Source organism: Rhincodon typus, chromosome 15 (genome assembly GCF_021869965.1).
Source record: "Rhincodon typus isolate 14 chromosome 15, sRhiTyp1.1, whole genome shotgun sequence".
Taxonomy (NCBI): Eukaryota; Metazoa; Chordata; class Chondrichthyes; order Orectolobiformes; family Rhincodontidae; genus Rhincodon; species Rhincodon typus.
Window position 1 is genome coordinate 34,866,726 of NC_063346.1, and position 25,000 is coordinate 34,891,725.

The 25,000-nt window shown below is 38.8% G+C and overlaps 1 protein-coding gene and 1 long non-coding RNA gene across 2 annotated transcripts in view; one reads left to right on the plus strand and one right to left on the minus strand.

Moving 5' to 3' along the window:
- Nucleotides 1-3,123: 3,123 nt before the first annotated feature.
- On the minus strand, nucleotides 3,124-20,989 carry LOC125485004. The gene is made up of 3 exons (XR_007263785.1): nucleotides 20,838-20,989; nucleotides 19,596-19,688; nucleotides 3,124-3,214 (listed from the first exon to the last, which is right to left on the minus strand). It is a non-coding gene; the product is annotated as an uncharacterized LOC125485004 (long non-coding RNA).
- Nucleotides 20,990-21,072: 83 nt separating this feature from the next.
- The window catches only part of LOC125485048 (T-cell immunomodulatory protein-like), a 51,326-nt gene continuing 47,398 nt past the window's right edge, over nucleotides 21,073-25,000 (plus strand). Inside the window, exon 1 of the mRNA XM_048605983.1 lies at nucleotides 21,073-21,345. Coding sequence (XP_048461940.1) covers nucleotides 21,162-21,345 — 184 coding nt within the window. The 5' untranslated portion in view covers nucleotides 21,073-21,161. The remainder of the gene's footprint in view (nucleotides 21,346-25,000) is intronic.

Sequence of the window (25,000 nt, forward strand, 5' to 3'; positions counted from 1 at the left end):
CACATTTTCTAAACTGAATATAAGCCACATCCACCTCCAATTGGAGCTTGGGGGATCATCTAGAAAATGTGTTACTATAAGTAGTCACAAAGGACTGTATGAGTACACTTGCTTGCCAATTGGGACACCTTTGGCTGGTGCCATCTTTCAAAGGGCAATGGAGGACATCCTCTAAGTGATGCCTATAGTGGCAGTCTATCTGTATGACATTTTAATGTCAGAAGCTACTTCAAATGAGCACATGGAGTGTTTGGATGAAGTCTTATGGTGTTTCTCCGAGGCCGGCATCAGCTAAGAAGGGAAAATGTGTGTTCCAGGTAAACGAGGTAATGTACCGCAGGTACAGAATCAACAAGGGTGGATTATATCCTGTCGAGGAGAAAGTGAAAGCCATAAAAAGGGCTCTTACTTGTAGGAGCACAATGGAGTCAAACCTTTTCCTACATCTCAAAAATTACTAGGTGGAGATATGGTCAACATAGGGAACTTTGGTGACATCGCTCCAGGTATTCCAGGAGTTATTGTTTAAAAAAAAAGGACCGGTATCATACATAGTCAAAACTGGGGAGAAGATAGCAAAAAAAAATGTCAACCAGCGGGCACCCTCTATAGAGGCAATTGTTTCAACAGACACACCACTAAGCACGAGCCCCTTGTAGTGACTCTTCAAAGGCCTGCAATGGTCACAGAAGAGGCATTCGCCAACTTATAATAAGCCCCTTGACCAGACGTGGAAAGCAAAAAGGAACAGGACCCTGGTCAAAATGGCACAGGAGGCCCCATCATCACAGGATCAAGTGGAACCCTCTGACTCAGAAGGACAGGGATGTGATAACCCCTTTAAGTCCCATGCGAAATCACTAATTAATCTCTCTCGGGAGCTTGTTCAGTACAAGTTCCCTTGGTAACAGGCAATGGCCTACCCAACCGGAACTCAATCACCTGAGCCCTTCATAAAGCCTACCCACCCCTTTCATATTGATTTAGTTCCCTCTCCCTACCTCTTCCTCACCTTTGATGGTTTGTAATACCCTTAACAGGCTTTAGAAGATAGAATGTAGAACAGTACAGCATAGCACAGTACAGGCCCTTCGGCCCACAATGTTTTGCAGACCTTTTATCCTACTCTAAGATCAAACTACCCTGCATACCTTTCATTCTACTATCCTCCATGTGCCTATCCAAGAGTTGTTTAAATGTCCCTAATGTATCTGACTCTACTACCCCCGCTGGCAGAGCATTCCACACAGCCACCACTCTCTGTGTAAAGAACCTACCTCTGACATCTCCCCATACCTTCCTCCAATCACCTTAAAATTATGCCCCCTTGTGATAGCCATTTCCGCTCTGGGAAAAAGTCTCTGACTATCTATTCAGTCTATGCCTCTCATCATCTTGGGGGTTACCATTGACAAGAAACTCAACAGGACTCACCACATTAACAGAGTGGCTACAACAGCAGGCCAGAAGCTAGGAATACTGCAGCAAGTAACTCACCTCCTGACTCCTCAAAGCCTGTCTGCCATCTATAAGGCACAAGTCAGGAGTGTGATGGAATACTCCCCACTTGCCTGGATGAATGCAGCCCCAACAACACTCAAGAAGCTTGACACCACCCAGGACAAAGCAGCCCGCTTGATTGGCACTACATCCACATGCATTCGCTCCCTCCATCACCGACGCTCAGTAGCAGCAGTGTGTACCATCTACAAGATGCACTGCAGAAATTCACCAAAGATCCTCAGACAGCACCTTCCAAACCCACGACCACTTCCATCTAGAAGAACAAGTGCATCAGACATATGGGAACACCAACACCTCCAAGATCCCCTCCAAGTCACTCACCATCCTGACGTGGAAATATATCGCAATTCCTTCACTGTCGCTGGGTCAAAATCCTGGAATTCCCTCCCTAATAGCATTGTGGGTCAATCCACAGCCAGGTGGACTGCAGCAGTTCAAGAAGGCAGCTCACCACCACCTTCTCAAGAGCAACTAGGGATGGGCAAGAAATGCTGGCCAGGCAGTGATGCCCACATCCCAGAAATGAATAGAAAAAAAAACACCTCTATCAAGTAACATCTCATCCTTATTCGCTCCAATGAGAAAAGCCCTAGCTTTCTCAACCTTTCCTTGTAAGACCTGCCCGTATTCAATTATTCAATTGGAAGCACAGGTGATTTATTGGTGGTGGGCAATGGGCTGAATGGCTTAATTCTGCTCATATACCTTACAGTCTATGGTAATAGATGAAGAAAAAAATGCCATGGTAATTTCGCCATGAAAAGAAACTTTCATGTATGATAACACTTCTGGATATTAAAAAAAGCAGACCTAGGGTGGATCTACAAACTTTCTGTCCCAGGCTTAGACTAGCCGATGTATGCCATCAGTAGTGGCTCTACTTGGGTATTCGTCAGTAAAGGACGTTCCTTTCAAGTCAAGTGTCCTGAGTTATTATAGTCAATATACACAAAGGTGGATTTTACACAGTAGGGTAAAATATTATGTAAGTTTTTATTAATCACATAATTCAATATAGTGCCAAAGAAGTGTTACATTTCCTTAGCTATAAAATGGAGGCCCAGTTAACTATCCCACTGGAGCTAAAAGCTCCCACGTGAATATTCAGGGTAAGGCAGGGCTGAAACTATTCATTGTCTTGGTCAAGATTTCTTCCATAATCAGCTTCAAAGGCAGAATAATGACCATTTGTTTTATGTTCTCTTTGGCAAACAACAGCCAATTTGCATTCCACAAAAGGAACAGTGACTATAAATGAAATCTGTTAATTATAGAGCTGGATGTGAAGTTCTGAAGCTGCCGTAAGGTAATACACAAATGCAAACACTTTCCACTGAACTGCCAGTAGTTTCTGGTAATTGGTGAGCTAGTAATGCAAACATGTATGGAACAGACAATATCTGCAATCTCAATGTAAGGGATCATAATATGATAGCCTATTAGCAATATATTAGAGGATTTCATCCTGCTCCCTGTGCAGCAGGCAATTTTCTAATACATTAACTAAAAATTAGAACAGATTGCATGACAACTAGGCAGAAAAGCTTGGCACTCTATAGGTAAAATGTTACAAATATAAATTCTGTGCTCAAAATCAACTTACCATTTCTGTAATATTTGTCAAGTTTGTCCAATCGATTATCATCTGAAAAAACTAGTGATGTAGTTTTGGCAGGTTCGTAGACTGAGCCTAAGGAAAGATAAATGCCATATTTTATCCAAAACAGACCAAGTAGTGTTGCAAAGTTCAAAAACAAAGTTGCTTGAAAAAAATATCAGCAGGTCTGGCAGCATCTGTGAAGGAAAAAAAGAGAGTTAATGTTTTTTCCTTCACAGATGCTGCCAGACCTGCTGAGCATTTCCAGCAACTTTGTTTTTGTTCCTGAATTACAGCATCCACAGTTCTTTCAGTTTTTATTTAGTGTTGCAAAGTTATCAGTTAAAACTACTGTATACACAGGTGTCACAATGCAAAGTTAATTCAATGCAAGTCAAAAAAACATTCACATGTAAATTTGCATATGGTCAAGTATCCCGAAATAATCTAGCTGGGGTTTAAAATTTGGAGAGCACTCTATTTCTGCTAAAATTATTGACTAAATTGCTGGATAATGTTGTAACATTCCAATGTGAATATTCTCCAAACTTCTTTTTTTTAAACCTTGCATATACTCAAAACTGAAGGCCTGAAGAGAATAAGAATTTTACTAGAAAATGACAGTTTCAATCTCACCCACAGTCCATGAAATCTTTAAATTTGTCTTGTCATTAATCCGCAACAATCAAGATTAAAAAGTGACCCCAAATGGAAGAACATTCCTTCACCATCCATTTTTTGGGCAGATTACAAAAATTAAGTTTGGTTCGCAAAGCCTTATCCCAGAACATAATGACTCATGCTTCTCCATTAAAAGCCCTTGTAACACACTATTGTGCTTGTGTAAAACATTATGTCAGAGTTAGCAAACAGTTAAGATGATTTATAATTTTAAAAATAGTAGTCTTCTAAATTAGTACCAGTTTCAGTACCAGGATTTAAAATGTTGACAACACAACAATCTAAATTGATTCATAACATACATTACCAATTCATCACACAAAATTTATTCAGTATTCTTTATTACCAATATTACCCATCTAATATCAAAACATGATGTTACTAGAACTCATTCTTTGTTCAAGGTTCAATTAACAATCATATTTTTTTATTACACATCTCCTAACCTCAGTCCGCTTCTGATATTTCTTTTCTGTCATATTGACAGGGTCATCTCTTGAGACCATTGTTTCAGATCTTCTACAAATTTAGGAATTTAAACTCGGTCAAAGTATCTGTCTCTCTGATGATTATAAAGGTTAACTATTGAATTATTAGTCAATGCAACCAACCTCCTCCCCTTTTTTCTGGATACATGCTTCTTCAGGACTAAATTATTAAAGGAAGAAAGGTGACAGAACTGATAAAACAAATTAATTGACTGAAGGCAAAGAAGAGCAAATCGGATTGGACAATACTGCACAAGTTTATTTTCATAATGCAACACAACAAAAATGCATATTTAAATTTTTGTGAAGAACTGAAGTTGTACTGCAGCTGGACTGTAGGAGATCAATAAAATGGTTGACCACCACCTCTCAAGGACAACTAATGGTAGGTATCAAATGCTGGCCTAACCAGTGATGCTTACATTCCATAGAAAAAACAAAAAATACGATAAAAGGTCCAGCCATAATACTATACAGTACTGCTGGAGTAGGAACCCATGCCTAAAAGTGGAGATTTTCTGATGTACAAACGGGGCGATTTAATCAGGAAGGAAGTGCATTGATGTTTACTTACACAATGGTGTAACTAATATTCTTGACGATTAACTTGTCCAGTTTTGCTCGAGTGACTGGAGATTCTGGACTCCAGCCATGCATAATTAACTGCTGTATCACACCAATTTTTGTTACCAAACTGTGTCTTTCAGGTTTTGCTCAAGGAGTCAGCCACAGAATTGAATGGCATTAAGTTGGCGGTTACTTATCCAACCTGAAGCCATGATTTTTCCCTGAACAAATGACAAGAATGATATGGAGCTGTTCTTTACAGGTTCACATTAATCTATTAACTGTATTAGTGAGGAAAGGAACAATGAACTGCATCATCTGATCTAGAAGCAGGCCGTGGTTACTCTTGAACACAGCACAGTGCAGCACAATGTGCTAGCACACGCTAATATAGTTTGAACTACTTAAGTAATTTACACAAAGATCATATTGTCTTTTAGATCAAAATACTGAGAGTGTTCATTTTTAATTTATTGCGTTATTACTTTGATCATGACTAAATGTGTGGGGTATTGTACATTTAACAAAATTGTGCTAAGTATTTGTATTTTCTGAAATATTTCCTATTCATATAAGTGACAAGATAGAGTTATATTGAGTTATACCATTGTGTATTAATTTCCATGGTTAATTTAAACCTGCTGAAAGTGTGATCTTAGGGTAGTCAACATTCCAGTTGTGAGGGCAAATATAATTCCTGTTTATTATGTCACTTATTCATGCAAATAGTTGTGAATTTCTTTTCATTGGAGAAGTGTTCTGTCAATTGAAACCGTCAATTGCTGTCAGCCCAAGACAGATATTTAGGGAGAAGGTTAAATCCATGAAAATCCACTTTTTGTTGCTAATTAGATTTTGAGTTAAATATATTGTTGAATTTGCCTAAGAACCTCTCCAACTAAGTATTGCCTATTGCACTTCATTGCTGATAGTTAAAAGCAGAATTTAAGCAGCATATATTTTAAAAGTTGCTGGTTGATCAAAAGAAGAATCCCAGTAGCACTGAAGCATCTTTAATGTCCAGGAACAATCTGAAATCTGTTACATCATTAAAACGGAATTTAAAGATGTCATCAAACAGAAGCTGTTTTGCCTCACTGCTGACTGGTTTGTCAAACCCTGCTGGTTTTAAAGTAATATTGTAATTTCTAACTCAATTTAGTGTAAGGACTTTACCTGGCATTTGTGTGGTACAAATGTTACTTGCCACTTGTTTGACAATGAACATCTCCAAAAGGTAAGATTCTAACCATTACTCCTGGATATTCAATGGCACTACCGTCACTTAATTGACTACTATCAACATCATGATACCATTCATGACAAAATGGACTGGACTAACCATATAAACACTGTGGTTACAAAGCAGGTCAGAGGCTTGGAATCCTGAGCAAGTACTTCATCTCCAGACTCCCCAAAGCCTGTTCACTATCTACAAACAACAAATCAGAAATATGGTGGATATCCACCTACTTGCCTAAATGAATGCAGCTCCAACAATGCTCAAGAAGTTGATATGATCCAAGACAAAGCAGTCCACTTCATTGGCAAAAAATTCACAAGCGTTCAATCCCTCCATCACTGATGCACAGGTGCAGCAGTGTGCACCGCCACAAGGTGCACTGCAGAAATTCTCCAAGACTACTTAGTCAATACCTTCCAAAGCCAAGATTATTACCAAATGGAAGGACAAGGGTAGTAAATGCATGGGAACACCATCACCTGCAAATTTCCTGTCAAGCTACTTATCATCCTGACTTGGAAGAATAGCACCATTCCTTTAATATCACTGGATCAAAATCCTGAAACTCTCTCCCTAACAGCATTGTTGTTCCTATACCAAATTCAAGAAGGTTCAAGAGGGCAGCTCACCAGCACTTTCTCAAGGGCAACTAAGGAATGGCAATAAATGCTGGCCCTATCAGTAGCAGCAACATCCCGTGAGTGAATTTAAAAAAACATTTCTGCTTGTTTTAAACGAATGTTGAAATTTCTATCTCAATCTAGAAAAATGCTCTGGAATTCCTGTCTGATTGAATAATGCTTGAACCCAGCTTATCTATATTTGACAACTGAACAAGTATTTGTTGGATGTGTTCTTTATTATTTTTCTCCTAACTCATCCTACATTCAGATTTAAATCTTTCTGCCTTGCATAGTTGCTCTATTTAATTAATGTCCAATACTTTTGAGCATTCATTTATTCACATCCACTTATTATTTTAGTGACTGAAAGCAATAATTTTTCTATTGGTTTCCTGCCCAAATTACCCATATTGCTCTATGTTTTGCAGTCCATTGGGGATGAACTGCACTCACCATTCACCATGTGAACATCCACTCACAGTTTTTACAGGTTTTTAAGGAGACCTGCTTTCAACTGATCCAAAGCAGTGTTCTCTTTAGGGAATCTTTGGCATCTGCGAACAGGCCAAGAAACAGAGAAACTCTTCAATCCATCAAATTGAAGAATATTCAGTGAGCCATACAAAACCTAAACCAGGGAGTATATGAAGTGAAAATATTAAGTAAAATTCAATCAGCTACTGGGTAAAACTAAAATTGGGAAAGGCAGATGGGATTAAGAGAGCAAGATAGATAAAAAATGGAAAATACAAAACAAAATTTTAAACTTTTTATATCTCTGAAACCAATTAACTTCAAACAAATGGCAGCATCTGTGGAGAGAGAAATAGAGGTAACATTGAGTCTAGTGACCCTTCCTCAGAAACTCTTTATCTCCACAGATGCCGCCAGACCTACTGAGTTTCGCCAGCAACTTCTGTTTTTATTTCAGATTACCAGCATCTGTTTGTTTTATTTTATCAACTAACTTCAGTGGAGTGAGACTCCACCCATATGAAATCATGGCTGAACTGATTCCTTAGCAGAAATGATATTTTGTGCCTGAATAACTAGGCCTAACTTTGCTCATGTCTTTATTAGGAGCTAGTGACGAAGGAGCACAATTTCTGACTATTACATTGATTCAGTCTTTCAGTGAGAACTGTTACAGTACACCATATGGAAAAGTGGAGTATCTTTAGTACTAACTGCTGAATTTCCACTTCCAACTGCATCTCTGTTGAGGTTGGACATTGTTATAAAGGAAATTGAAAGCGGTTAGCTTCACGATTTTTGTCAATTAAATTCCAAGTGAATGGTATCTCTGGCAATGTCATCATATGGCATTTGTTATGATAGGGTTTCTTTATTCCTTCTACTTCATCAAAATGCTTCCATGACACATTCATCGATGGTATACAAACCTGAATTATGTGATTTTCATCCATGCTACTAAACCAATTAATTATACACAATCTTTCACTGTCAGCCAATGTGTTCTTTCATTTGATCAACTTGAACAGTTGGCATGTTCAAAGATCACGGTGTATATCTGGTCACTTACATAATTTTGAATTCCAGATTGTGGAATTTAAATTATATTCACACACCATAATAATTATTTTATTAACTTCTTTACTAACTTAATTTTTTCTTTGGATATATTTTAGTTTGTGTATAGCTCCCTGTAAATTGATAATACATAAAACTCTGATATCCAGCTTGAAGTAAGTAATATTATTCCTTTTACTTCAGTTTTCATAGATACCATTTCCTATTAAAAGCAACATCCATAATAAATATCTCCAGTAACTCTTCAAGTTTATGGACTTTGTTTTTTAATCCTCTGAGTGCCCACAAAGCAATGCACAAAAATAATTCCTAATATATACTGACAGACCACGTACATGGTTTGTCGGTCATTTAGCACATTTCCACTCATGGAACTTACTACAATACTTACAATCCAGATCTGTTAATGGCAAACTTGAGAATTTTGTATGGAGTAATATCTCTATTTCACTGGGTTCTGTTTCTCTACAAGCATCAGCTGCTTTTTACATATTCTAGACTGTAATGATACCAGCTACTCTGCCTTCCATGTTTTTTTTTCCTGAAACTGCCTCTCATCCTTTTTATCAGAGTACAAAAACAATGACATTTTATCAAGGAAATGCAGTACTTCCATAAGATAACAAATCTTGTAATCTACACAGAATGTAGCAATTACATTTTAATTCCTCATCCTGCTGCAGACTCAGACGTTGGCAGTACAGTCAATTCCCCTTTGTCTATCATGCACGGAGACTTGGGTGAGGGGGGAGGAAGTGGGGGTGCCAGTTACGTGAATCTGCCAATAACATGAGAAATACTCTAACAGAAATCCAAAACAGTACATTCTAATATTCTTTGATTAAAAAAATCTTCAACTTAAACTTCAAAAGGGAATTGCAATTTGCCTGCTGGTTTCTGGAAACTCCAATTGTATTTCACCACGGTCATCAAAAGAACTAGCACTTGCACCTCAAGCAGCAGCTGATGTTGAAGGTTGGAGGTTGAGGAGATGAGCACATAGGCCTTGTTGCCCTCTTGAATAAAGTTCTGCCTGCTTGCATACTTTCCTTCACTTGTAAAAGTGGGAAATGCAAAAGTGAAATTACATTACCATTTGTATAGCGAAGCAGCTTTCACAGCTCAACAAGTTCAGGACATTTAATTTGCAGAATATCAATCTTTACTTCTGAATTAGTTAAAGTTATGAGAACTATGTTATTTCAACAAAATTAGGACCATAAGTTCAAAAGCTAAGAAAAGGCAAAACCACTGAACTTGATGGGTAACTGGAAAACAGGGAGAAAGTAGTCCTCTCAAGATTTTCTCAATGGCTACTTCTTGATTTTTGGGGGCTCTTTCTCATTCTCAAACTCAGTTGTTCGATGATGCAGTTACAAAGTAATATAATCGCCTACATTTGGCTTGATACAAGGTGTTAGACTCAGAAGCAGAATGAGAAGAATTTGTCAATATCCTCAATAATTAACACATCTTCATTAAATTTAAAGCCGCGACATAAAAGGAAAGCATTAATTTCTTATAGACCATAGATTTAGTCTTCCCAAGTACACAGCATAAGCACAACAAAAATGTATTTTGCGAAACAACTAACACACGTACGCTAAAAGCCATCAACCGAAACACACTTTCTCAATTCCCAAGATCATGGCTAATGTGTTCCATCCATATTCATAAAGGTGTGATATTTAAACCAGATGGTTACTAAACTGTTTACTGTGTCTCAGATTTCAATCTCAAGTTAAAATTTCATAACTGACAGTGTTCATTACAATAGTGTTCTCTGTATTTTCATATAGATACATAGAAACAAGAAGAAGTAAGTCATTCAGCAATTTGAGCTGACTCCTCTATTCAATGGGATCTTGGTAGAATCTCTATCTCAATGCCATATTCCCATATTCTTGCTATATCTTTTAATTCTTTTAAAATCAGAATTTTATCTATCTTTCTTAAAGATTTTCAGTGACTTGGCCTCGACAGCTTTCTGTAGTAGAGAATTCCACAGATTAACTATGTGTTGAGTTAAGAAACTTTTTCTCGTCTCAGTCCTAAATAGTCTACCTCATGTCCTGAGACTGTGTCCCCTAGTTCTAGGCTTCCCAGCTGGGGAAAACATCCTCCCAGCATCTAGTCTGTTCAGCCCCATTAGAATTTTATCTCGCATCTCTCTAAACTTTAGTGAGTACAGGCTCAGTTGACCCACACTTTCCTCATAGGATGCAGAAACATAGAAAACAGGAGCAGGAGTGGGCCATTTAACAATCGAGCCTGCTCTGCCATTCAAGGTGATCATGCCTCTAGTTCTTATTCCAATCATTTTAGTTCTTTGGCTTCTCAATTTAATCTTGGAAAGAGGGTTCTTGTCCACTGGTCGGAGAACTGGTGGGAGTCACAATCACCTCCACTGTGGAAATCCCAACAGAAATAAGTGCCTTTCAGGCACTGAATTGGCCAGTGGCGTCCTTCGCCATGATATACAACACCCAAAATCAGAATCCCATTCCATGGGTAGTATTGTCGAACAGAGAGACCTAGCGGTTCAGGTACATAATTCTTTGAAAATTGCATCACAGGCAGACAGGGTGGTTAAGAAAGCATTTGCCTTCATTGCTCAGATCTTTGAGTACAGGAGTTGGGATATCATGTTCAGGTTGTACAGGACATTGGTGAAGCCTTTTCTGGAGTACTGCGTGCAGTTCTGGTTGTCCTGTTAGAGGAAGGATATTATTAAACTGGAGGGGGTTCTGAAAAGATTTTCCAGGATGTTGCCAGGAATGGAGGGTTTCAGTTAAACGGAGAGGCTGGATAAGCTGGGGCTTTTTTCACCGAAGCGTATGAGATTGAAAGGTGACCTTGTAGAGGTTTGTAAAATCATGAGGTACATAGATAAGTGAATAGCAAGGGTCTTTTCCCCAGGGTGGGGGAGTTCAAAATTAGGGGATATATTTTTAAGTGAGAAAAGTAAATTTTAAAAAGGATATAAAGGGCAATTTTTCTTTTACAGAGAATGGTTCATATGTGGAATGAACTACCAGATGAAGTGGTGGATGCAAGTACAGTTACAACATCTAACAGACATTTGGATAAATACATGAATAGGAAAGGTTTCGAGGGATATGGACCAAACGCAGGCAATTGGGACTAGTTTAGCTTGGGAACATGGTCGGCATGGCCTAGTTGGACCAAAAGGTGTGTTTCCATGCTGCATGACTCTATGATAGTCGCTGGTGAATTACAAGCTCGCAGCTCTCAAACGCTGGCACTACCCTTGGGAGTGGATGGCAAGTTCCTGCTCACTACTGGTTGAAAATCAGCAGCAGTAATAACGTTCTGAAGTGGGAAAATGCAAACTTAGGGATATCAACGAATGCCTGGGCGCCAAATTCTTCGAGTCCTTTCGCCATTGTCTTACATCGGCTGTGGGGGTGGGGGATGGTGGTGTAGGTAGGGAGGTCACTTTCTCTTAACCAAATTCCATCAGATGGCTAAAATTGTGAACTTTGAGTAACTTTAGGTGACAACCCAGGAGTAGTGGGGCTCAAAAATCAGCTTTTTGAAGTGGATCATTTCACCACCTACACTAGACTCTTAAAGGCGATTGGACAGTTTCCACAAGATGCATTCAGAACCTCCTGGGCATCAAATGGCACAAGAAATTACTCAACACAGAAGTATTTGTCATCAGAGCTCAGCCTAGGTGGAGAAAACATGTAGTATGTATAACTGTCAATAAAATCAAAAAGGCAGTCACATGTTCACAAACTTGGACACTGCCTGAGAGATAAGCCAAGATTGAGGGACACCACCTGTGAGATATGCTGAGATTGAGGTTCCCAGCTTCCTTGTAAACGAGCCACAAGAAAAATAGCACCAACCACAGGCTGCGAGAAAAATGCACAAGAAAGAGTTACCTAACATGAAAGGCAGCAAAAGACAAAAGGCAAGCTAAGAGGGCTGGATAATCCAAACAAAAATCAGACAGTTCATCTTTGCTGCACCATGGAAAGCCATGCAGGTTTGCAATTGGGCTCCACTGCCACATTAGAACACATAATGGATGACTCTTCACATGCAAGAAATGGCTAGCTTCCATAACAAACAGAAAGCAAGGACAGCAGTCCTCAACTACAACAAATGTTGATGTTTCAGTATATGCTTGCATATATTAATTTGTAAATTTGGAAAAGCTCTTTTCTCTTGAAAGGAGAAGACTAAGCAATGACTCAAAAGAGATCTTTAAAATTATGGAAGATTTTACCCAACTAGATGCAGAGATTGTGTTTATATATAACATACGAACGTGAGAAATAGAAGTCAGGAAGACAACATGGCCTGCTGAGTCTGCTCAGCACTCAATATGATCATGAATGATCTTGGGCTTTAACTCGAATTTTTGGCCCTCTTTAAAATACGTCTATTACTGCCTTAAATATATTCAGTGGAGTCCTATAAACTTCTTGGTTAGAGAACTGAAAAGATTCACGACACTTTGAGTGAATTAATTTCTCATTTCAGTCATCATTAATCAGCCCTTATCCTGAAATTGTACTCCTTTGTTCAGACATACAGCTGTTTGCAGTGGTAGGAAAAACAGATACAGAAATTAATAATCAAATAAATGTAAGCGTGTCACATATCTGAAAACATCGACAAGGGGATAGGAAAACTGGAATGTGTATACTGCAACTGAATTGTTTAACATTGAAACCAAACTAGCTGTAGTAAACAGTATAGGAAGATGGATGATCCCCTTAATGCAGACAAAGGGATATCATGATTGAAATGCCTGAAAATGCTGAAACTATCATAATCTAGTGAAGGGGTAAAGTGATGGATAGGTACAGGGAAACCCGCTACATCACAAAAGGAAGTGGGACTCAATCAATATGATAGAAACAAAAGGATCATTTAACTTGGACGAGATGATGTCCTGACTGGGTACAGCAGATTGCTGTCTGGAACATTAAGGATACCATCGTACAATGCACACTGTCAGGAGCTCCAATAACAAGATAAAGAGACCCTGCGCTGAGGTACACATGCTGAGACAGTACTGTTTATCTTTACAATTCACTAACCAGAGAAATGTCTGAAAGATATGAAACCCTGTAATAATTGCACATGACCTATAATCTTATGATGTTCCAAAAGCCATTGCAATCAATGAGACTGTATAAATATGTGACTCAAATTATGATTGGGAAAGCAGTCTCCTGCGGTACTGTTTCCCCTGTGTACGCTTGTTGAATAAACTTGGTGCTTTATTAGAACTAGCAATCATCTCTATTTGCAGTATCATATTAAATACATCATTGTGGGTCTGGAGTCACATGGAGACCACAACAGGTAAGGATTACAGATTTCCTACCCTAAAGGACATTTGTGAAACAGATGGGATTTTTAAACAACAATCAACAATAGTTGTCATGCACTGAGACTAGCTTTAAAATTCCTGATTTATTAATCTCATGATAATCTCAAGATGCCATGGTGAGATTTACAACCACGTCCCCAGAACATCATCCTGGACCTCTGGATTAGTAATCCAGTGACATGACCAGTATGTCACTATCTCCCCAGGAAATTAAGCATTTTAAATAATACTTGGACTTGATTCAAAAAAGGGTGAACAGTTACCTGCATTGAAATCTGTTGGCTACATTATTTCCCATTCACAGGCAGTATCCAAGTTTGTGAACATATGGCTGCCTTTTGCATTTTATTGACAGTTATTCATACTACATGGGCTATGTTTCGTACGTGTCAATTTTCTTCATCATCTTCCCACCTTCAAAACGACTTATACAAAAATTATACAAGAGGACTGTGAGCAATACGGTGGGCTGGGAGGTACTTCACAAAAGGGCTCTCTTTTGAGATTACAAATAGAAACCTAATGAAAACATGATTCGCTTCTAGTCAGGATGAGAATTTATGAAATTATTGTACCAGGAGATTAATTTCCTGAGTGTGTGATAAATCTATCACAAGATATTACAAATGCAACGTTGCTCATAAAAATGGAGTGATATGGCACATTTCACTTGCAAAGAAAAAATGGGAACGAGATGAGCAGAACCTAACTCTCATAGGATTGTAATTCAAATATAATTTCAGAATTTTATTCCTATCCAGTATTCTTCTGAAGATTTCTCTTAGAAGTACAAACCCTTCTGCCAATCAATGGGGTTCAGACCCAATAACTGCATTTTTGAGAAAACATTCTGTCAGAGAGTCAAAGAGTCAAAGAGTCATACAAAATGGAAACTGACCCTTCGGTCCAGCCAGTCAATGCCGAACATAATTTCAAACTAAACTAGCCCCACCTGCCTGCTCCTGGCCCATATCCCTTCTAACCTTTCCTATTCATGTATCTATGCAAATGTCTTTTAAATGTTGTAATTGTACCTGCCTTCACCACTTCCTCAGGACATTCATTCCACACGTGAACCACCCTCTGTGTAAAAAATTTGCCTCTTATGTCTTTTTAAAATTTCTCTCCTTTCAACTTAAAAACGTGCCCCGTAGTCTTGAAATCTCCCATCCCAGGGAAAAGACAACTACCATTAACCCTAACTGTACCTCTCATTACTTTATCAACTTCTATCAGGTTGCCTCTCAACCTCTAATGCTCCAGTGAAAAAAGTCCCAGCCTATCCAGCCTTACTTTATAACTCAAACCTCCCATATCCGGCAACATCTTGGGAAATCTCTTCTGAACCTTCTCCAGCTTATAATATCCTTCCTATAATTGGGCAACCAGAACTGGACACTGTATTCCAGAAGAAACCTCACCAATGTTCTGTACAACCTCAACATGACTTCCCAACTCCTATAGTCAAAGGATGAGCAATGAAAGCAAGCATGCCTAATGCCTTTTTAACCACCCTGTCTATATGTGATGCAAACTTCAAAGAATTATGTATCTGCACCTCCAGGTTCTTATGTTCTACAATACAGCTCAAGTCCCTACCATTAATTGTACAACCCCTACCCTTGTTTGTGTACCAAAATGCAATACCTCGCATTTATCCAGATTGAACTCCATCTGCCATTTTTCAGCTCATTGACCCATTTGATCAAGATCCCTTTGGAATCTTTTAGTAAAGCAGTGCTTTATGGGCAAATGCAGTGAGAAATGAGACATTTAAGAAATAATATATTTTAGAATAAGTATAGAAATATATAATAAAAATTTATAGGATTAACAAAAGACAACATCAACAGAGAAACTCTTTCCTTTCTCGCTCCAGAAATATGCAAACAGTGCCTGGAAATGTCAGTGTCTCTTAGGTCTGTGTTTCAGGTTGACATTCCTAAGTTGTTCGGATAATACTCTCTCTAATCCTTGTCTATACAAGTGTTTGGAAACTGCCAGGAAATGACCTACAGCATGACCAAAACTAAAACGCTGGCCTCAAGCTGAGTGATGGACATTAGGGGGAGGTGGCCATTCTAATATCACGTCAGAAAGGGTCAAATGAGTGATTGACATGAATTAACTACCAATCTCTGGAAATAAAGTATATAAATGAGCCCTCACTAGGAGTCAGTCCTGGTCAAGCAGCGGACTTCTTTGGATGGAGGCTGAACGAGTAAAGACGGAGCAAGACTAAGGGAAGAGTCCGCTAACACTTTGGTTAGAAAGCAGAAAGCTGCCATCGCAAGCTACTGAGATCAACACACTATACCAATCGTGCACTCATCCTCTGGTATCAGCTAATTGCTCTCAACCATCGCAAGTTGTAATTATTTCCTGATTATTTAGTTAATGTATCATATCTAAACAGCAATTTCTTAATAAAATTAATAGATTATGTTAAAATAACTTGCCAATAGTCAACTGCCTATCTTAACTATCGATGGCTCCTGAACCAAAACTTTAATGTCAAACTCAGAATACATTATGCCAACTCTCTTGAATTTCTGGGCAGAAGCTTTGTAAATGATACCATGAATGCTTGAATAATTTTTAACCAGAAATGGATGAGAATCAACCTTAACAAATGTATAATCAAACAACTTATTTCTGGTTTCAACATCCAACTGTCTGCTGTGGTTGAGGAGGACTGTAGATAACATAATCCAGTAAGGTATCTTTACTGAATGATGCGTGGTCTTTGTGTGATCTCGAAGCAGTGTACTATTTAGCTTCAGACTCATGTTCATGGGATCATAGAAATTAACAGTATCCCAATAGAGTCATAGTCATACAGCATGGAAACAGACCTTTCGGTCCAACTCGATCAGGTTTCCCAAACTAAACTAATCCCATTTGTCTGTTTTTGGTCCATATCCCTCTAAACCTTTGCTATTCATGAACCAGTCCAAATGTCTTTTAAATGTTCTAATTTTACCCGCCTCCACCACTTCCTCTGGCAGTTCATGCCATATTCGCACCACCCTTCATGTGAAAAGGTTGCCCCTCAGGTCCCATTTAAATCTTCCCCTCTCACCTTAACCCTTTGCCCCCTTGTTTTGGACTCCCTTACCCTAGGGAAAAGACCTTGGCTATTCATCCCATCTATACCCCTCATGATTTTATAAACTTCTATAAAGGTTATCCCTCAACCTCCTACGCTTCAGGGAAAAAAAGTCCCTGTCTATCCAGCTTCTCCCAGTAACACAAACTCTCTGGTCTTGGTAACATTCTTGTAAATCTCTTCTGCACCCTTTCCAGTTTAATAACATCCTTCCTACAGCAGGGTGACCAGAACTGCATGCAGTACACCAAAGGTGGCCTTACCAATGTCCTGTACAACCACAACATGACGCCCCATCTGCTAGACTCTGACCAATGAAGACAAGTGTACCAAATCCCTTCTTCATCACTCTGTCTACCTGCGGTGCCATTTTTAAAGAACTATGTACCTGAATTCCTAGGTCTCTCTGTTCGACAACACTCTCCAGGGCCCTACCATTTAATGCATAAGTCCTGTCCTGATTTGTCTTAGAAAAATACAACACCTCGCATTTATCTTAATTAAATTCCTTCGGCCACTCCTCAGCCCATTGGCCCAGCTGATCAAGGTCCCATTATACTCTTAGATAACCTTCTTCACAGTCCACTACACCACCAAGTTTGGTTTAATCCACAAACTTACTAACCATTCCTCCTATATTCTCATCCAAATCGTTTACTTAAATGATAAACAATAGTGGACCCAGCTCTGATCTTTGCAGAACACTGCAGGTCTCCAGTCCAAACAACAACCCTCTACCACCAGTCTCTGATTCCTACCTTCAAGCCAATTTTGCATCCCAGTGCCTACCACTCCCTGGATCCCTTGTGATCTAACCTTACTAACCAGTCTGCCATGCGGAACCTTGTTGAATGCCTTGCTAAAATCTATGTAGACAATGTCTATCACTTTGCCCTCATCTGTCCTCTTGGTCATGTCCTGAAAACAACTCAAATCAAGTTGTGAGACATGACTTCCCATGCACAGACATATGCTGACTATCTCTGATCAGTCCATGTCTCTCCAAATGCATGTAAATCTTGTCTTTCAGAATCCCCTCCAACAACTTTCCCACAATGGATGTTAGGCTCACCAGTCTATAGTTCCCAGGCTTTTCCTTGCAGCCTTCCTTAAATAAAGGCACAACATTCGCCATTTTCCAGTCTGTCAGCACTCCACCCGTGGCTGTAGATGAAAAACATCTCTGCTAGGGGCCCTGCAATCTCTTCCCTAGCTTCCCAAATGTCCTGGGATACATTTGATCAAGTCCTGGGGATTTATCCACTTTTGTTCATTTTAAGACTCCAGCACCTCCTCTTCTGTAATGTGGACTCTCTTCAAAATATCACTATTTATTTCTCCAAGTTCCCTAGCTTCCGTGTCTTTCTCCACAGTCAATTCTGACACAAAATATTGGTTTAATATCTCATCCATTTCTGGTCACTCCACACATAGACGGCCTTGTACATCTTTAATGGGCCCTATTCTCCCCTTGTTACTCTTTTGGCCTTAATGTACTTGTAGAATCGCTTTGGATTCTCCTTAACCTTATCTGCCAAAGCTATTTCATATACCCTTCTTACTCTCCTAATCTCCCCCTTTTGTATACTCCTACACTCACTACATTCTTCAAGGGATTCACTTGATCCCAGCTGTCTATACCTGACAAATGCCTCTTTCTTTTTCGTGAGCCTCAATATCTCTAGTAATCAGTGATCCCTACTCCTAATAACCTTGCCCATCATTCTAACAGGAATATACTGTTTGTGAACTTTCTTTATCTCACTTTTGAAAGCCTCCCACTTGCCAGTCATCCCGTTACCTGCAAACAGCTGACCCCAATCAACTTTTGAAAGTTTCTATCTAATATCATCAGAATTGGCTTTGCTCCAATTTAGAACTTTAACTTTTATACAAGGCCGATCCTTTTCCATAACTATTTTAAAACTGATAGAATTATGATAACTGGTCCCAAAGTGCTACCCCACTAACTTCGCAGTCACTTGCCCTGTTTTATTTGCCAAAAAAAGTTCAAGTTTTTCTCCTTTTCTATTAGGTACATCAACATATTGATAAAGCCAATTTTCTTGAAGGCAGTAAGACAATGACGGTTCTGAGCAGGTCAGAACTTAAAAGCAAAATGGACTTCTCTTTAAGCTAAATCTTTTCATTTTTCTCATTTTCTGAAACTATCAAAATAGTGCTACATTGTGCTGATGCACTTTATTCCATTTATAGAGTCATAGAGCTTCTCACTGTAAAACAAACGTGATAATAAAATCATTCATTCATGAACAAATTCCTCCCTATCCAAGCCCTTAACACTATGGCAATCCCTGACTATGTTTGAAAGTTAAAATGCCCTACTATTACGACACTATTATTCTTACAGATATCTGAGATCTCCCTTAATATTTGCTCCTCAATTTCCTGCTGACTATTTGGGGGCCTATAGTACCATCCCTTTTCGGGATTGTACAACCCCCTTCTTATTTCTCAGTTCCACCTATATAGCTCCACGGGACAATCCCCCATTAATATCCTCTCTAAGTATGGCAGTTATTTTTTCCCAAACAAAAAACACCACTCCCCCTACTCTCTTGCCTCCCTTTCTATCGTTCCTATAACATCTATACCCTGGAACATGGAGGTCCAAGTCCTGTCCCTCTCTCAGCCGTGTCTCTGTAATAGCTATGACATTCCAGTTCCATGTTCCCAAACGCTGAAACCTAGTAAATACTATATTCATCTGTATTTGGAATTATTAAAAGCATTAGTACACAAAACAAATTTTGATTCTCATTTGCATATTCATGCTGAAATGTTAGGTTCAGTATATAAGCAATAAAAACTTACCCAGTAAAGAGTAACTATGATTGTAGGTGGGGTTGTCATCATCATCGAAGTTGGTAACTTCCATTTTCAACTTTCAAAAACACGCCTCTCTTGCTACAGTATGTTATAGCAATTCACACGTTAAGTGGTTAGTTTATACATGCAATGTTAGTAAACAAGGTGCATTGAAATTTAAGGGAGCATACACTTACTATTACATTTTGCAAACTTACAAATTTCAATGTATACAATTTATTAAGAAATCAATGTTAATTGTGAATTAAACATCAACATTCTCTTTAAAGATAAAATTGGTCTCAGTGCCATCATTGTATGCACAAAATACAAAAACAATATTGTAAATAAGCAAAATGTAACAAAAGCCAAACTACGAACTGAAATGGAGTGACAAACTTTGTTAAATTGAAGGGCAGAAGCCACTGATTTGAATTTTAAAATCTTAAAATCACTTTACAACATAATTCCTATGTTCATGAACATCTGTATTCAATTACAAAAAAGGTAGGTACCTTTAAGTTGTATTCTTTTCAGAAATGAGTAAGAAAACAAGAATTTACGAACATATTTGTTTTATTGATGGCACCTCAGCCGACCAATATCGTTGCATGAATAATGCAATAGCTCGTGAAATCTCCCATTATAATCCTAAATTACAAACGCAATTGGTTGAGCGCTTTACAGCAAAGGAAAATTCAAGGGTGTTAAATTACTTAACCTCACATGGTAGATATTTCAGAAGGAGTTATGTGATATGTTCGGAGAAGGTTACAGTTCAGATGGCTGTGGTGGCTAGAAACGCTAAAATAAGATTAGATGACATCATTTCATCAAACGTTATATTTTGTTTTCACTGATGTTTCCAATTTAGTTAAAGGTTAAGCATTTTTATGTTATATGGGATACATATGCATTTGGAAATAACATGCAAAACATTGAAAACATCAGCACGAATACCAACGACAAAAACAACCCGAATAGCAAGTGTACTAAGAGTTGCTAATTGCCAACGGCCAAAAGTCGCAAAACGTGTTTTATTCAACATGCATGTACGTTCACATGCGTTATAAATAAATAGTATGTATGTACAGCACATACTGTGTTAGATGACAAGACTTAGACGAAGATAGCATCAAATGGAAAAGTTAAACCAAACAAGCTCAGTGCTCACTATCAAGCATGGAATGTAAAATATCACATCACCATTAATAATTTCTCAGTCATGCTACCTATTTATTTGCAAACCTGTACGTTTCGATCGGGATCTGAAATCTGTCAATATCCAGCGCAGGTCGTCCATATTGGATAGAATAAGGCAGTATCGCGCGACATTGTCGCGAAGTCCACCTGACACCTAAACTTTTCGAAATAATTCAAATCAACATCTTTTTAAAATACATACATGTTTTATTTTCTATTAATTAATATTTTGATATGCCCTTTTTTTGCACCCGTTGTGCTTGGTGAGGTGCCATGGTTTCCGGCCGAAAAGCAGGTTGTACTGGGTTGCTGGGAGATGGTGACGGTGCCGGTATTGCTTCCTCTCCCTTCCTCTGTCTGTGGCCGGCCATGGGCCCCTCTGGTATTATCTGTCATATCTTCGCTGTCGTATGCCTTCTCCGCTGGCGTTCTGCTGTCTCCGCTCTGCAAGATGTCACTGCCGAGCTGTTCGGGTCTGAAGCCTGGGGAACCGTGGCTGCATTTGGAGACTTTAACGCAGACAAACAGACCGACATTTTTCTCATCAGATCTAGTGAGTAGTCCTAACCAGCAAAGGTAGGACTGGTTCTTGTGTTTATTGTATAAAGTTGGTAGGTGAGCAGCGGATGTTTGTTTCTTTTTGTTGTTGTTGCTTTTCTCATTTGTTTATAATTAATCTGGCAACTATCAAAATATTTTGCAACAATTCAGAAATTTCAAAGGATGTTTTTCTGAGTGTTTAATTTACTCATCAACAAGGTATTATCCTTTAATTTCGTGTGACTAGATGGGCTCGGTTAACAAGGAAGTTTTTTTATTTTCATTGTTGAGATGTTTGAGACCAACTTTTTGTTAAAGTTCCTCAATATCTCAGTTGCAACAAGCAATAAATCGATTTACTATTAACTTAAAGGGTGTATTCTTATGGTTTCTGTTTTTGCCAACTTACATTGACTCCATGTCTCTCAATGGGCTTGTGAAATTAGGGTAACCTGCGGGATCCTCCATCCCTCTGAAACTTAATCCTGCATTATCAGTACATTTTTCTAATTCCAAATTCTTGTGAAACAAAAGTTCAAAATTAGATTTTTCAAAATGTAACTACATTTTTGAACTTACCATATGTATTTTGTGGAAACTGTGATTTTTGTGCTTTTGCTGTTTAATTTCTGTCATTTCAGTCAGGAAGAACATTATGAAGTGAACTTTGAAGGTGGTAAGACAGGTGGAGAGAGCAGTTAAAAAAGCATACAGTGTACTTGACTTTATTAATGAGGGCAGAGATTACAAGAGTAGGGAGGTGTTATTGAACTTGTACAAGACACTATTTAGACCTCAATTGGAGTATTGTATAAACTTTTGGGTTCAACATTATAGGAAATGGGCGAATGCATTAGAATGAGTGTAGACGCAATTTACAAGAAGAATTCCAAGAATGATAAACTTCAGTTATGAGGATAGATTGAAAAAAAAAAAAGTTGGGACTCTTCTCCTTAGAGAGAAGAAGGTTGCGTGGAGATTTTATAGAGGTTTCCAAAGTCCTTAGCGGAATGCATAGAATAGATAAGATGAAACTATTTCCACTTAGGAAGAAAAATGAAAGCATCAATTTTTAAAATATGCAAAAGAAGCAAGGGTAACGTGAGTAAAATTGTTTTCATGCAGCAAGTAGTTATGGTATGGAATGTGATGGAGGTAGGTTCAATTGAGGCATTTGAGGGCATTGGATCATTATTTTGATAGACATGTATTGCCAGGGATATTATGAAAAGGCAAAAGGTTGACACTAGACAGTAGAACCTGTGCAGGCACAATAGACCAATGGTCGTCTTCTGCCCTGCAACAGTTCTGTGATGTTGTGAAGTGCCAGAGGAAATAGTTAACATCTTGTAACTTTTCTTAACATTAATCCAGCATATAAAATGATAAGCATGGTCTTAAAATTTCTTGTTCTTCCTTCTGAAATATATCATTTGACACTACTGAATTAGATCTGCCTGTCAACTGTGTCCATACATTTCACAAACCTGATTCTATCCTCTTGAAGTCTATCCCGAACCTTCTCAGTCCATATTGCCTCCAAGTATTGTGTCGTCGTAAACTTTGAAACTTTGTCTGCACACTGTCTATTATCATTCATACAGAACAAGAAAAAAACAATAATACTAATGTCTATTCATAGGAAACCTCTCAGTATACTTTCCTCATGTCTGAAAGGCAACCTTTTGCCGCTACTGTTTTCTACCTCTCAGCCAAGGTCTTGATGGTTTTGCATGACAGCATTGCAGTGATTATGCAGCTTCTAAAATGGATATCCCAATGGTTCTATTCCATTTCTAAAGATTTGAGAAAATTGAAATGCATTAGGTCTAATATGTTTGTATGGTTTATTAATGTACATGACTGCAATAGTTGTTGTAATAATGTGGAATTAACAATGCCACCCACTTCACTGTAACAGAGATTTAAACTTAAAAGTGTCATTCAACTCTGATTTCTAACCTGAACATTTAAGTTACTTCACAGTATACCCTGGCATTGCTGCATAGTTTAATTCTTCCAAATTTAAACTGTAATCTTTGTGTAATTTCCACACCACCAATTCTACTTGATGTAAAGTAGGACAGACTGGATCTAAAAGTTAAAGCTCTAAATTAGAGGAAGGCCGATTTTTTTCACAGTATTAAGCAAGAACTTTCAAAAGTTGACTGGGGGCAGAGGTTCGCAGGTAAAGGGACGACTGGAAAATGGGAAGCCTTCAGAAATGAGATAATGAGAGTCCAAGGACAGTATGTTCCTGTTAGGGTGAAGGGCAAGTATGGTAGGTTTTAGGGAATCATGGATGACTAGACAAATTGAGGCTTTGGTCATGAAAAAGATGGATGCATATGTCAGGCATAGACAGCAGAAATTGAGTGAACCCTTAGAGTATAAATGCAGTACGGGTACACTTAAGAGAGAAATCAGAAGGCCAAAAAGGGGACATGAGTGCTTTGGCAAATAAGGTTAAGGAGAATCCACAGGGATGTTATAAATACATTAAGGACCAAAGGGTAACTAGGGAGGGAATAGGGCACCTTAAAGAACAGAAAGGCCACCAATATGTGGAACCACAGGAGTCATAGAGATATACAGCACTGAAACAAACCCTTCAGTCCAACTCATTGCTGACCAGATATCCTAAATAACTCTAGTCCCATTTGCCAACATTTGGCCCATATCCCTCTAAACCTTCCTATTCAGAAACCCATCCAGATGCCTTTTCAACATTGTAATTGTACCAGCCTCCACCACTTCCTCTGGCAGTTCATTCCATACACACACCGCCCTCTGCATGAAGAAGTTGGCCCTGAGGTCACTTTTAAATCTTTCTCTTCTCACCTTAATCCTATGCCATCTAGTTTTGGATTCCCCCACCCCGGGGAAAATACCTTGTCTGTTTACCCAGTCTACTCCCCTCATCTTTTATAAACATCTATAAAGCCACCCCACAGCCTCGGATGCTCCAAAAAAAGTAGCCCCAGTCTATTCAACCTCTCCCTATAGTCCAAGCCCTCCAACCCTGACAACATTCTTGTAAATTGTTTCTGAACTGTTTCAAGCTTCACAACATCCTCCCAAACCAGGGAGAACAGAATTGCATGCCGTATTCTAATAGTGGCCTAAAGAGAGTCCTGTACAACTGCAACATGATCTCCCAACTCCTATACTCCATGCATTGACCAAGAAAAGCAAGCATAACAATCGCCTTCCTCATATTCCCTATCTACCCGTGACTCCACTTTCAAGGAACTATGAGATGGGTGAAATACTAAATGAGTATTTTGCATCAGTGTTTACTGTGGAGAAGGATACGGAAGATAGAAAGCGTGGGGAAATAAATAGCAACATCTTGAAAAATGTCCATATTGCAGAGGTAGTGGTGCTGGACGGCTTAACATGCATAAAGTTGGATAAATCCCTAGGACCTGATGAGGTGTACCCTAGAATTCTGTGGGAACTTAGGGAAGTGATTGCTGGGCCCCTTGTTGAGATATTTATATCATCAATAGCCACAGGTGAGGTGCCAGAAGACTCAGTTGGCAAACGTGGTGTCACGGTTTAAGAAAGATGGTAAGGGAAAGTCATAAGGGAACTATAGACTGGAAAGCTTGACGTCGGTAGTGGGCAAGTTGTTGGAGCGAATCCTGAGAGACAGGATTTACATG